Genomic DNA, 12,618 nt, shown 5'->3' on the forward strand with positions numbered 1-12,618 from the left:
TGTAAATTTATAATTTTTATACATGGGACTCTTTTGCTTCTGATTTTTAGGATTTTAATTATGCCTTGTATTTATCAGTCATCTTGTATCTGCAACTCAACTACTTACATGGCCAACCTTTCCATTGAATTTTCTGCTACTACAATCTCAACTTGATTTGTTTCCTCTTGTTAGCACTAAACATACCTGATACTCAAGGGCCCTTGATAGGAATTTCTTCGCTTTTAAAGGAATTTGGGGGATATTATCCAAGGTTAAACAAGCTAACATGAATGACAAAATGATGATTAAGAACATTTGATTAAATCGTGTATACAATAAAAAATTTAAATTATTTAACATTTATAAAATTAATAAATAATTAAATATTATTATGATTATATTTATGTCTAATAGTACTTTTATTATTATTAAATATTATTTTTATATTATTTTATATAATGTTTCAAAATTAATCATATATTAAATATACTTGTTCTATTTATTATTATTTTATTTATATAATTATATATTTTATCATATGTTTATATATTTTTATTTGCAATTATGTATTTTTATATTTTATATAGAATTTCCATTAACAACTTTTTGTATTAATTCATTAAATGAAAATGACAAAATGGTATGTGAGCTGCAAAGCGCAAGGCATGAGTGATTACAAATGAGGGAATGTCTCTATTTATAGTTGAATTTTCTTAGATTTAATTGCACAGATCGAATTATATTAATGACTGAATCAATAATTTAAAATTTAAAAATGTGCATGATTTTATTATTAAAAACTACTTTGAGTACACTCATATCAAAACATATACATCTACCAAATGCATATACAAAATTATCATATGTTTTAAGAAACTTTGGATACATTCAATAAATTGTACTTTAATTTAATATTTATTTTTCAAATTATAAAAGTGATTTTTTAAAATCATCATATCTTTTTTTTAATTGAATATACCTAAACACAATTCATATTTTAAAGTAAAGTAGATTTTGATGTTCTTGAACATTTGCAGTAGCTTACTCTCAACTAATTATCTTTAAATCTAAAATTTGAGAAGCTTTAAAAAATTATTATTTCTTCTATGCGAAGCCGAGAGATTAGTTATAGTGTTGGCCATTACTCAGTTCCTAGACCGACCCGTTACCTAGCCCATCTATTCTTACCTCAATAGGTATATAATTCGTTATCATGTAGCTTGCCATTATGGTTTGCCTATACACTTCGCCACCATGTAGCTGAACTCATACTAGGAGGATACGTGCTAACCCTAGGAGAGGGTACGTGTTAGCATGCATAGGGCCTGTATGATTCTAGTATATCACATCAACAGACTATATCTTATAAATACGAAAATAAACCCTCGGGTGAAAAGGGAGAGAAAAACAAACACTCAACAAAATTAATAGTCTAACACTTAGCAAAAAGATCAAAAAAATTATCCAAAATATGAAATGATTAAAATTAATTAAAATAAATTACTTAAATAATCACCATTTTAGGGGTCGGACCCGCCAGCCCCTTGGCTCCGCCACATTAGTACCCTAATCAAAATAGACAGATAAAAAAACCCTAATATTAGGGTTCATCTTCTTTCACTTTCTTGTAGACAGAAGAATTATTCTTTTTTCAAACGTCGCAATGGAATGGGTAAGAAAGTGACTTACCTGATTCAATTCTAATCATTCCTTCCTACAAAGGAAGCAGTTAGAACCTTTCTTTTATCTACTAGATGGAGATATGTTTTTGCTTTAGTTTCTAATCTCGACAGAATGTTGTGTTTTTATAATACAACAAACTTGTTAGAGTTTTGAACAATTAATCCGGATGAAGTAGCAAGGTCAACAGAAGCTTGAGCAATAAGGCTCAAGACTTATGAAGCAAACAACTAAATTTGCTTAAGAAAAAAAGAAAAGAGAGAGTATTTTTGAATGCAAAAATTGATATTTTCATTAACAATTGAAGTTGGCATAATGCTAATACATATACCAGACATAAGTTGATATTATTCCTTCTATGCGAAGCCGAGAGATTAGTTATAGTGTTGGCCATTACTCAGTTCCTAGACCGACCCGTTACCTAGCCCATCTATTCTTACCTCAATAGGTATATAGTTCGTTATCATGTAGCTTGCCATTATGGTTTGCTTATACACTTCGCCACCATATAGCTGAACTCATACTAGGAGGATACGTGCTAACCCTAGGAGAGGGTACGTGTTAACATGCATAGGGCCTGTATGATTCTAGTATATCACATTAACAGACTATATCTTATAAATACGGAAATAAACCCTCAGGTGAAAAGGGAGAGAAAAACAAACACTCAACAAAATTAATAGTCTAACACTTAGCAAAAAGATCAAAAAAATTGTCCAAAATATGAAATGATTAAAATTAATTAAAATAAATTACTTAACTAATCACCATTTTAGGGGTCGGACCCGCCAGCCCCTTGGCTCCGCCACGTTAGTACCCTAATCAAAATAGACAGATAAAAAAACCCTAATATTAGGGTTCATCTTCTTTCACTTTCTTGTAGACAGAAGAATTATTCTTTTTTCAAACGTCGCAATGGAATGGGTAAGAAAGTGACTTACCTGATTCAATTCTAATCATTCCTTCCTACAAAGGAAGCAGTTAGAACCTTTCTTTTATCTACTAGATGGAGATATGTTTTTGCTTTAGTTTCTAATCTCGACAGAATGTTGTGTTTTTATAATACAACAAACTTGTTAGAGTTTTGAACAATTAATCCGGATGAAGTAGCAAGGTCAACAGACGCTTGAGCAATAAGGCTCAAGACTTGTGAAGCAAACAACTAAATTTGCTTAAGAAAAAAAGAAAAGAGAGAGTATTTTTGAATGAAAAGTTGATATTTTCATTAACCATTGAAGTTGGCATAATGCCAATACATATACCAGACATAAGCTGGTCAAAATGAACAAATTTCACTTAAACAATCACCTACTACCACTAAACAACATTGAACCTTATTAAATATTGCTTGTACACATTGACAAGCTGATTTATCAGCTCAATACTACCTAACTACATCAAATACATACGCAACTAAGTTGAAAACAAACTAAATTACATAACAACAACTTAAAGTAACAAAATGAACTAAAATGGAACAGCTTCTTCAATTGCAAACTTAAGTAGCTGCATGGCCTGTTCTTTGGCTACTCATTGTGCCACATGCTGGCCAACTTCAACACTCCTCCTTGGCTAGCATGTTGCAAACTCCCATTTGTCTTCTTAATTTGATGAATCTTGACACACTAAGGGCTTTTATTAAAATGTCAGCTAGCTGCTCTTCAGAACTGCAATGAATCATTCCACTTCTTGTGCTTGCTCTATTTCTCTAACAACATGAAGCTTAATGTTGAAATACTTTGTTCTTCCATAGAAAACTGGATTCTTTGCAATTGCAACAGTAGATTGATTATCGCATATTATCTCTGTTGCTCCCATTTGGTGTAGATTCAGATCAGCCAAGATTTTTCTTAACCAAACAGCTTGATTCATAGCTCCAACAGCTACTACATATTCTGCTTTAGCAGTTGACTGAGTAACTACATTTTTCTTCTTCAAACTCCAGCAAAAAATGGTTGAACCAAGGGTGAAAACATTCTCTGAGGTGCTTTTCATGTCATCCTTCGAACCAGCCCAGTCACCATTAGTATAGCCAACGAATTTCAAAATTTTAGATTTGCTATAAAGCATTCCATAATTCAGGGTCCCTTTGATGTACCTGAGCACCCTTTGCAGCTTAAAAATGCTTCTTATTGCAACAATGCATGAATCTTGATACCAAACTCACAGCAAACATAATATCTGGCCTAGTGGCAGTCAAGTATAGCAAACAACCAATCAAGCTCCTGTAGACTGATTCACTAACCTATTCAAGGTCACATTGGCTTGATAGTTTCTCTTCAATGGCAACTGGAATGCTTGTTACTTTGCAATTTTGCATAGAGAATTTGGTCAGGATTTTGGAGGCAAAAGCCTTCTGACTTAGAAAGATTCCATGTTGAGTTTGTGACACCTCCATGCCAAGAAAATAAGTTATCCTTCCAAGATTTGACATCTCAAACATCTGTTGCATTTTGGCTTTGAAATCAACTAGCATTGTTTGGTCTCCTCTTGTCACTAGCAAGTCATCAACATACAGGGACACAATGAGCTGAGTTTGCACTCCTTCCTTCTTAACATACAATGTTGGCTCACTAATGCTCCTTTCAAACCCCAAACTGATCAAATAACCATCAATTCTACTATACCAGGCCCTTGATGCTTGTTTTAAGCCATACAAGGCCTTTTTTAGCCTGTATACCTTGTATTCCTTACCAGTCACTTCAAAACCTTGTGGCTGGTCAACATAAATTTCCTATTCGAGAAAACCATTGAGGAATGCTGATTTAACATTAAACTGGTGAACCACTGCTTTTGTACAGCCAATGCAATTAGTAGCCTGATGGTGTCTAGCCTAGCCACTGGTGCAAATGTCTCTAGATAGTCCACACCATATTTCTGGTTGAATCATTTTACAACTAGCCTACCTTTAAGCTTGTTTAAGCTTCCATCAACATTGTGCTTGGCTCGATAGACCCATTTCACCCCAATGATCTTTCTATTTGTAGGTCTTTCAACTAGTTCCTATGTCTGGTTCTTTTCAATCATGTTGATTTCATCTGCCATAACCTGTTTCCAGCCTTGCTGAGTTTCATCCTCCTCAAAACAACTTGGTTCTACCTCAGCCATTTGAGCCCTTTTATAAATCTCAGCTAATGGTCTTGTACCCCTAACTGGTTTATCATCAATGTCCATTTCAAGACCATTCTGATCTACTATAAGCTCTTCAAAAACTATCTCTGGTTCATTCTTCTCCTAGTTCCAACTTGACTTCTCATTAAATACCACATCTCTACTCACAAAAACCTTGTTTGTTGAAGGATCCAAGATCCTATAGTCTTTTTTTATTGTGTTGTAGCCTACCAGAACACCAAGTTGAGTTTTTTTGGCCAACTTATCCCTTTTCACTGTTGGAACATGTGCATAGCATATGCAACCAAAGACCTTCAGGTGAGCTAGTGATGGTTTGAACCCAAACCAGGCCTCAAATGGAGTTTTGTGATCCAAAGCCTTGGTTGAAGCCTATTTTGGATGTACATAGCAGTGTTAACTGCCTCAGCCCACAAGGTTTTGGGCAAATCCTTCTCAAACATTAAGCATCTGACTATATCCATCAAGCTTCTATTCTTTCTTTCACTAACACCATTCTATTGAGGTTTATAGGTGTTGGTGAGCTAGTTTTTGATGTCTGCTTCATCACAAAAGGCTTGAAACTGAGTTGAGGTATACTCGGTTCCATTATCAGACCTCAAGGTCTTGAGCTTGCAGCCTGTTTCAGTCTTTGCAGCAGCCTTGAACTTCCAAAACACTGAGGCCACTTCTGATTTGTGCTTCATGAAGTAAATCCAATAAAATCTTGAGTGATCATCAATAAATAGAATGAAATACTTGCTTCCATTTAGTAACTCAGTTTTCATGGGGCCACACACATCAGTATGCACAAGCTGCAGCCTTTCTGAGGCTCTCCAAGCCTTGTTTGAGGGAAATGGTAGCCTGGTCTATTTTCCTAGCTGACATACCTCACAAACATCCTCCTTCTCAATTGAGTTGATGAAGTTCTCAACCAGATCCTCCTTGGTTAGTTGATCCATTGATCTGTAGTTGGCATGACCAAGCCTTTGGTGCCAAAGCTTAGATTCATCTGGTGAGGCTGTGTAGGCAGTGTGTAGACCCTTGTTCTAGTTCACAACAAAGTTTTTATCAATCATTGCTACTGACATGAGCCTGGGTCCACTTGAATCACTGATTTGGCACTCCTTGCCCTTGAACACAATAGAATAGCCTTTCTATAGCAGTTGAGCTATGCTAAGAAGATTTCTGTCAATCTCAGGTACTAGCAACACATTTGAAATGAGCTTGTTACCTGTAGAAGTGCATATCAACACATCTCCTTTACCTTCTACCTTGATAAAGTGGCCATTACCAACCTTTACCATGGTTTTACAGCTTTTTTCTAATGACTTGAAGATGGCAGCATCTGGTGTTATATGGTTGGTGCAACCACTATCTAAAAGCCATCCATTTGTGACCTTCTCCTGAGCAGCTGAGCATGACACAGCAAAAACTTGCTCCTCATGTTCACTGTCTTCTTTTGCTACTCTAGCCTCAACCTTTGACTGCTGGGGTTGATTCTGCCTTGGTTTTGCCTTGTTTTTGCATACCCTTTCAACATGCCCCATCTTTTTGCAATATTGGTACTGTACATTTGGCCTAAACTAGCAATTGGCTTCTGGATGACCAGGCATTTTGCAATGTCTACAGGGTTGATCCCTTCTTCTTGCAACATTTGACTTTGGTTTATCTCTCTAAGTCTTTTTGTTTTTGCAGGCAGAGGTGCTCGAGGCAGGTTTGGTTTTGGCTTTGAAGGCACCTTCTTGGTGCTCCTCCAGTCTGCTAGCTCTTCTTTGCTCTTGTGCATAGAGAGCATTGATCAGTTCTGTCAATGAGATGCTGGTCAAGTCCCTTAAGTCTTCAAAAGAAGATATTTTTGCCTCATACCTCTTAGATAAGGTTGAGATCACTTTCTCCACTATCTTTACTTCACTGAACTGTTCTCCAATGAGCCTTATGCTGTTTACCATAGCCATAATCCTATCTGAATACTACTTAACAATTTCTTCCTCATTCATCTTCAAGTTCTCGAAATCTCTACTCAAATTCAGTAGTTGTTGTTGCCTTATCCTCTCTGTCCCTTGAAACTCTTCCTTCAATCCGTCACAGGCCATGATCCTTATAAAGATTACATCTGACATACAATTTTAGATGCAACACATGGCTTTGTGTCTCTTTGTCCTTTCATCAGCATGCTGCCTGATCTGAGCCACTGTTAGATTGGCTCTAAGTGGTGTTGGTTTAGCATCTGAGTTGACCACCTCCCATAGGTCCAATGCCTGAAGGTAGGTCTTCATTTTGACCACCCATATGTGATAGCCCTCTCCATTGAAGACTAGTGGTGCAGCTGGTGAGAAGCCTAATGAAGCCATCGATTTTGAAATTAGAATGTAACAGGTCCACTGAGATTACAGCTCTAGATACCAATTCTTAGAGTTTTGAACAATAAATCCGGATGAAGTAGCAAGGTCAACAGAAGCTTGAGCAACAAGGCTTGAGACTTGTAAAGCAAACAACTGAATTTGCTTAATAAAAAAAGAAAAGAGAGAGTATTTTTGAATGAAAAGCTGATATTTTCATTAACCATTGATGTTGGCATAATGCCAATATTTATACCAGACATAAGCTGGTCAAAATGAACAAGTTTCACCTAAACAATCACTTACTACTACTAAACAACATTGAAACTTGTTAATCATTGCTTGTACACTTTGACAAACTAATTTATCAGTTCAATACTACCTAACTACATCAAATACATCAGCAACTAGGTTGAAAACAAACTAAATTACATAACAACAACTTAAAGTAAGAAAATGAACTAAAATGGAACAGCTTCTTCAATTGCATCTGCTTGGCTCGAGCTGCATGGCCTATTCTTTGGCTGATCCTTGTGCCACATACTGGCCAACATTAACAAAACTTCATCTCAAATGCCAGGTAAGGGTTGATGCTAACCATTTTTACGGGTGGATACCTGCTGCAATTCATCGCAGGGTTAAACATCTCCCTTGACACTTTACCGGATGTTTTGTTTACTTGCAGGACATTAGTGAGTTTGAAAGTGGATAAAGATTTTTGTTTGTTCATCTTCCAAATCTAAACACTCTTCATCTCGAGTCAGTTGGATTTTTGAATGATGGTTCAGTTGAAAATTTCTTATCCGACTGTTCTAGTCTTGAAGATATGGTCTTAAAAGACTAAAAATAAAAACAACTTAAGTATTTCACATCAGTTGCTCGATTATACAAATCTAGCCTATTTCAAATGCCTCGACCAAGTAAGAGGAGCCAAGTCTTCACTGCAGAATCTGCAATTTCTTGTCAGACCATATATTCCAATATTACATTACTCTTCAAGCTGATGCAACAACACTTTTTAGAGGGATCTCTAATGTATGTTCCTTCACTTATTCTCTCATACTTCTCTTCAGCGTTGTTTCTTTTGCCCTTTTTTTCTGCTATATATAAAAGTTGTTGCTTTTTGCAATATCTATTGATAGTGCAATTTTTGTGACTGTCATAACTTCTTTTAAGTTTTGAACCATTTCCTATTTTTGCTATCTTGGTCAAACTGAATTTTAGATATACTATTTTTTTCATGAATTTAGAGGATATCATCATTAATCTTCATCTCTCACTTTCAATCTCAAACTCTATATATAGAATTACTAGGTTAAGTATTAATTATATGTTTGTTTTATGATTTATATGCTGATATTTATTTTTTGTAATAATGTTTCTTTAACATTTAAACTATGTTTTATTATTTTACTCAACATTTAGGGTGGGTTTGAATGAGCAATTCGATGCGGTGAGGTGTGGTGTGTTTAACTTATTTTTTGCCTCACACTATAATATCGTTTCAATATTTAATCTTACCGTCACCGATATTTTTACACTAATCACAGATAAATGTATCGCCCATACAAACCCACCCTTATTAATGCGAACATATTTTATTTTATAATCATCATTAGTCACATCGGTTAATAATAATTAACCATAAAATCATAAAATTTTAGTAAATCTTTCCACAATCTCCATTGGTTAATAATAATAAACAAATAATAATTGATATTAGTCACCAATTTCCCATCCACTACTAATATTCTACGATACTTAATTTAGTATTTAGAAAGTCACTTAATAATTAGATTTAAATGTAATTATTTGTAATTATACAAAAGTGACATATTTGGGTAATCATTGTAATTAGCGGGTTTTACCGAATTGGGTAAAATTAGAACACCACAATTATAATTTCCATTTGTGTAGAGATAGGATGAGATATTGAAGTAATTACAGGTAATTACATCCAAATCTACTTTTAAAAAGTTATTTTATACAAATTATAAAAATTATATTATAAGCATGAATACATATGAGTGTTTGGATGATTATAGTAAAAAATTCTTATATTATAAAAATTATATTATTTAAATCTTAAAAAATCTAACTTTATGGTAAAAAGTTTATTATAAAAACTAATTTACATGTTATAAAAGTGTTACAATATATTTATTTATAAAAAGTTATGGGTAAGAAGTATGAACAAAACTTATTTATATGTTCATGTTATATATTATAAAAACAATATATTTATTCAATAAAAATGTTATAGTTTTGTTAATCATAACTTATTTATAATATGATAAAAATTATATTATTTATATGAATTGTTACAAAAGTTTTGAATAATTTATAAAATCTTAACTTAATAAAAAGATAATACGTTTAAGTACACTCAAAACTAAATTTTCTTGTATTGGCAACCGCATACCTAACGAACAAATACTCAACCAATAAATTTATATAAAATTTAATAATTAAAACTACATACTAAAACTCAATGCACCGTACATTCAACCTAATCAAAAGAGTCTATAAAAAGAAAACCCTAATGTTAGGCTTTTATCTTTTTTCTGTTTCTACCGTCTCTTTTTTGTAGACAGAATTATTTCTTATTCAACTTGGAATGGCTAAGCAAGTGAAAATGGAGAATGTAGACAGGATTAGTGGTTTACATGATTCAATTTTAATTCACATTCTGTCATTCCTTTCTGCAAAACAAGTCATTAGGACCTCTATTTTATCTACCCGATGGAGATATCTTTTTGCTTTACTTCCTAATCTCCACTTTGATTTCGAAGGCGATTTGTGGCGCCGGGGTTATACAAGTTACAGGCATATTGACATCTATAGCTACGCAAGCCTTGTGGACAAAATGCTGATTACTCATAATATGACAAATATCGATAAATTTCGTCTCAAATGTCGAACAATGATTGATCCTGACCGTTTTCACGCGTGGATATCTGCTGCAGTTCATCGTGGGGTTAAACATCTTGATTTAAACATCTCCCCAGGCAAGTTCACTACTCGGCCGGCTGTTCTATTTACTTGCAGGACATTGGTTACTTTGAAACTGTGTATGGAGTTTGATTTTGTTTTGGATGTTCCCAAGGGTGCTCACTTCCCGAATCTAAAGATTATTCATCTTGAGGAAGTTAATTTTTCGAATGATGATTCAGTTAAAAGTCTATTATCCGGCTGCACCAGTCTTGAAGATTTGGTGATAGAGAAATTTCTCATGAGCAATATAAGCAACTTCAATATTTCACATCCTTTTCTCAAGAGATTGACTCTACTTTACACCTATCAAAGTGACTATGGTTGGATAACGATCGATGCCCCAAATCTAGTCTACCTGGAGTACGACGACGAATTAGTAGCAGGGTATTCACTGCAGAATTTGCAATCTCTTGTCAAAGCTGATATCGATATATCCAACAGTCTTCAAGTTGATGGATCTACTTTTTTTAGAGGGATCTGTAATGTTCGTTCACTTATTCTGTCGGATACTTCTCTCGAGGTTTGTCTCTTCACATATTCTTTCACCTTATTTCTAGTACAAAACTTATTGCTTGTTGCCTAGTCTAGATTTTTAGATACTTTACAGTCTACTAACACAGTGCAAATTTTGTGACTGCCATAGCTTCTTTTAAGCTGTGCACCGCTTCCTGTTTTTCCTAACTTGGTCAAATTGAAGATACATTGTTCTAATGATCTACGCCCATACTATGATCAATGGGAAAAGGGACTTGAAACTTTACTCTCAAGTTTGCCTGAACTAGAAAAACTTGAGTTTAATCAGGTATTGATTGTTCTAAGTTTAAGCTTCATTTGATTTCAAGTTGAAAAGTCTTACTGACTCCATTTTTATGTTGTTGATTTTAGGAAGCTCTCATCTCTCTGCCTGAGAAAGCTCCTTCTTGCTTGTTGTCTAAACTCAAGTCCATAAAAATTTCAGACTTTACAGATGAAAGAGATTGTATTGGGAAGGCAAAGTATTTCCTAAAGAATGGTAGAGCTCTAGAGAAGTTGACTATACGTACAGCATTACGCTATTCTGGAGAAAGAAAATCGAAGATATCTAAAGTGTTGTCGGCTTCACCATGGGAATCAAAGCATTTGTGCATCTTTATTTTTTGATATTAATAAACAAATATTGTACTGTTGCTATTTAAATTAGTCTTGCTCTTACCAATGACTCATTTGCTTGTGATTCAAAGAGTATCATTACGTGATGGAAATTGTTTACAATTTCACTACCTAAATTCTTATTAAATATGGAAAAATTTGAAGATGTGCATGTTACCTGAGTTTATCATACGCCCAGATAATTTTAGATTTTCTTTTCTTTTCCTTTGATTCTTTTATCATGTTTGCCCTTTTTGATCACTTTCTTTTTCTTGTTATGATTTGTTGTTCTTGGGTGTTATTCAAAGATTAATGGAGGATTCAAAGATCAATTGATCAACAGAATGCCACAAATTGGAGATGATGCAGTTGGCGGTACTTGTTAGAAATCAAACCAACTTTTAAAGTCAGCTAAGCATGCTGACAAGGTGGTGGCAAGCTGTCAAAAGAACTGGTCTGCAACTTGGCTTAACGTGCAAATTTGTTAACAATTACTTAGAATTAAATATGATGAATTGGCTAGGAATGACTTGGAGCATTATCCATAATAATGGATAATTAACAGCTGGATTTCATCAAAGTTAAGGGATAAGAATGAGCTGCGGCGGCAACATTTAAGTCGGTTTAAGTAAGTCTATAAATATGATTTATGAGATAGGGCTAGTTTGGCAATGCTTTTTAAAAGTGCTTTTGAGAAGTGCTGTGCAAAAATACTTTTAAGAAGTGCTTTTGAAAAATTTGGTTTAAAATTTGAGTGTTTAACATTGCTGTCAAAAAGTACTTTTAAGAAATAAAATATCCATTTTAGACATGTTATTATCAAGTAACAAATATACATTTAAATAATATTTAAATTAGTTAATATTACTATATTTTAGTAAGAATATAAAATATATATTATAATTTCTTGTTAATATTTTAATATATAAAATATAAATTTTAAATATTTTAAGCAATAAATATTAATTATTTATAAAATTTAATTAGAGTATATAAACTATATTTTAAATATATAACTATTAAATATTTGTAATTAGTATTTTAAAAAAATTTATTTTAATTAATAATTTTAACACATTTGTAATTAAGTACCAAGAAAAAAAGAGAAGTACTCTATTATTGAAGGGTGAAAAGTAATTAAGCACTAAAAGTGTTTTTGGAGAGGAAAAGCTAAAATTTTAACTTCTCCGTTTGAAGTGCTTTTGAAAAGCACTTACAAAAGCTAAAATTCAATTAAAAGCACATTGTTCTCTGACTTTTCTTCCAAAAGTGCTTTGGAGCCGAAGTCTTTTGAAAAGCAATGCAGAATCGGCCCTTAGTATAGTAGCAACTGAAAAAGTGACTAAATGTTGAGAGAAAAAACAAAAAAGAAAAAGTGAGTGTT

The 12,618-nt window shown here is 33.5% G+C and overlaps 1 protein-coding gene across 1 annotated transcript; it reads left to right on the plus strand.

The window, feature by feature from the left end:
• The first annotated feature begins 9,618 nt into the window (after positions 1-9,618).
• On the plus strand, positions 9,619-11,400 carry LOC108481391 (F-box protein At4g22280-like). The gene is made up of 3 exons (XM_017784532.2): positions 9,619-10,626; positions 10,750-10,908; positions 10,992-11,400. Exons 1-3 carry the CDS (start codon positions 9,730-9,732, stop codon positions 11,244-11,246), a joined length of 1,311 nt encoding a protein of 436 aa, XP_017640021.2. The 5' UTR covers positions 9,619-9,729; the 3' UTR covers positions 11,247-11,400.
• The last annotated feature ends 1,218 nt before the right edge of the window (positions 11,401-12,618 follow it).

The sequence above is a fragment of the Gossypium arboreum genome, chromosome 1 (genome assembly GCF_025698485.1).
Source record: "Gossypium arboreum isolate Shixiya-1 chromosome 1, ASM2569848v2, whole genome shotgun sequence".
NCBI lineage: Eukaryota > Viridiplantae > Streptophyta > Magnoliopsida > Malvales > Malvaceae > Gossypium > Gossypium arboreum.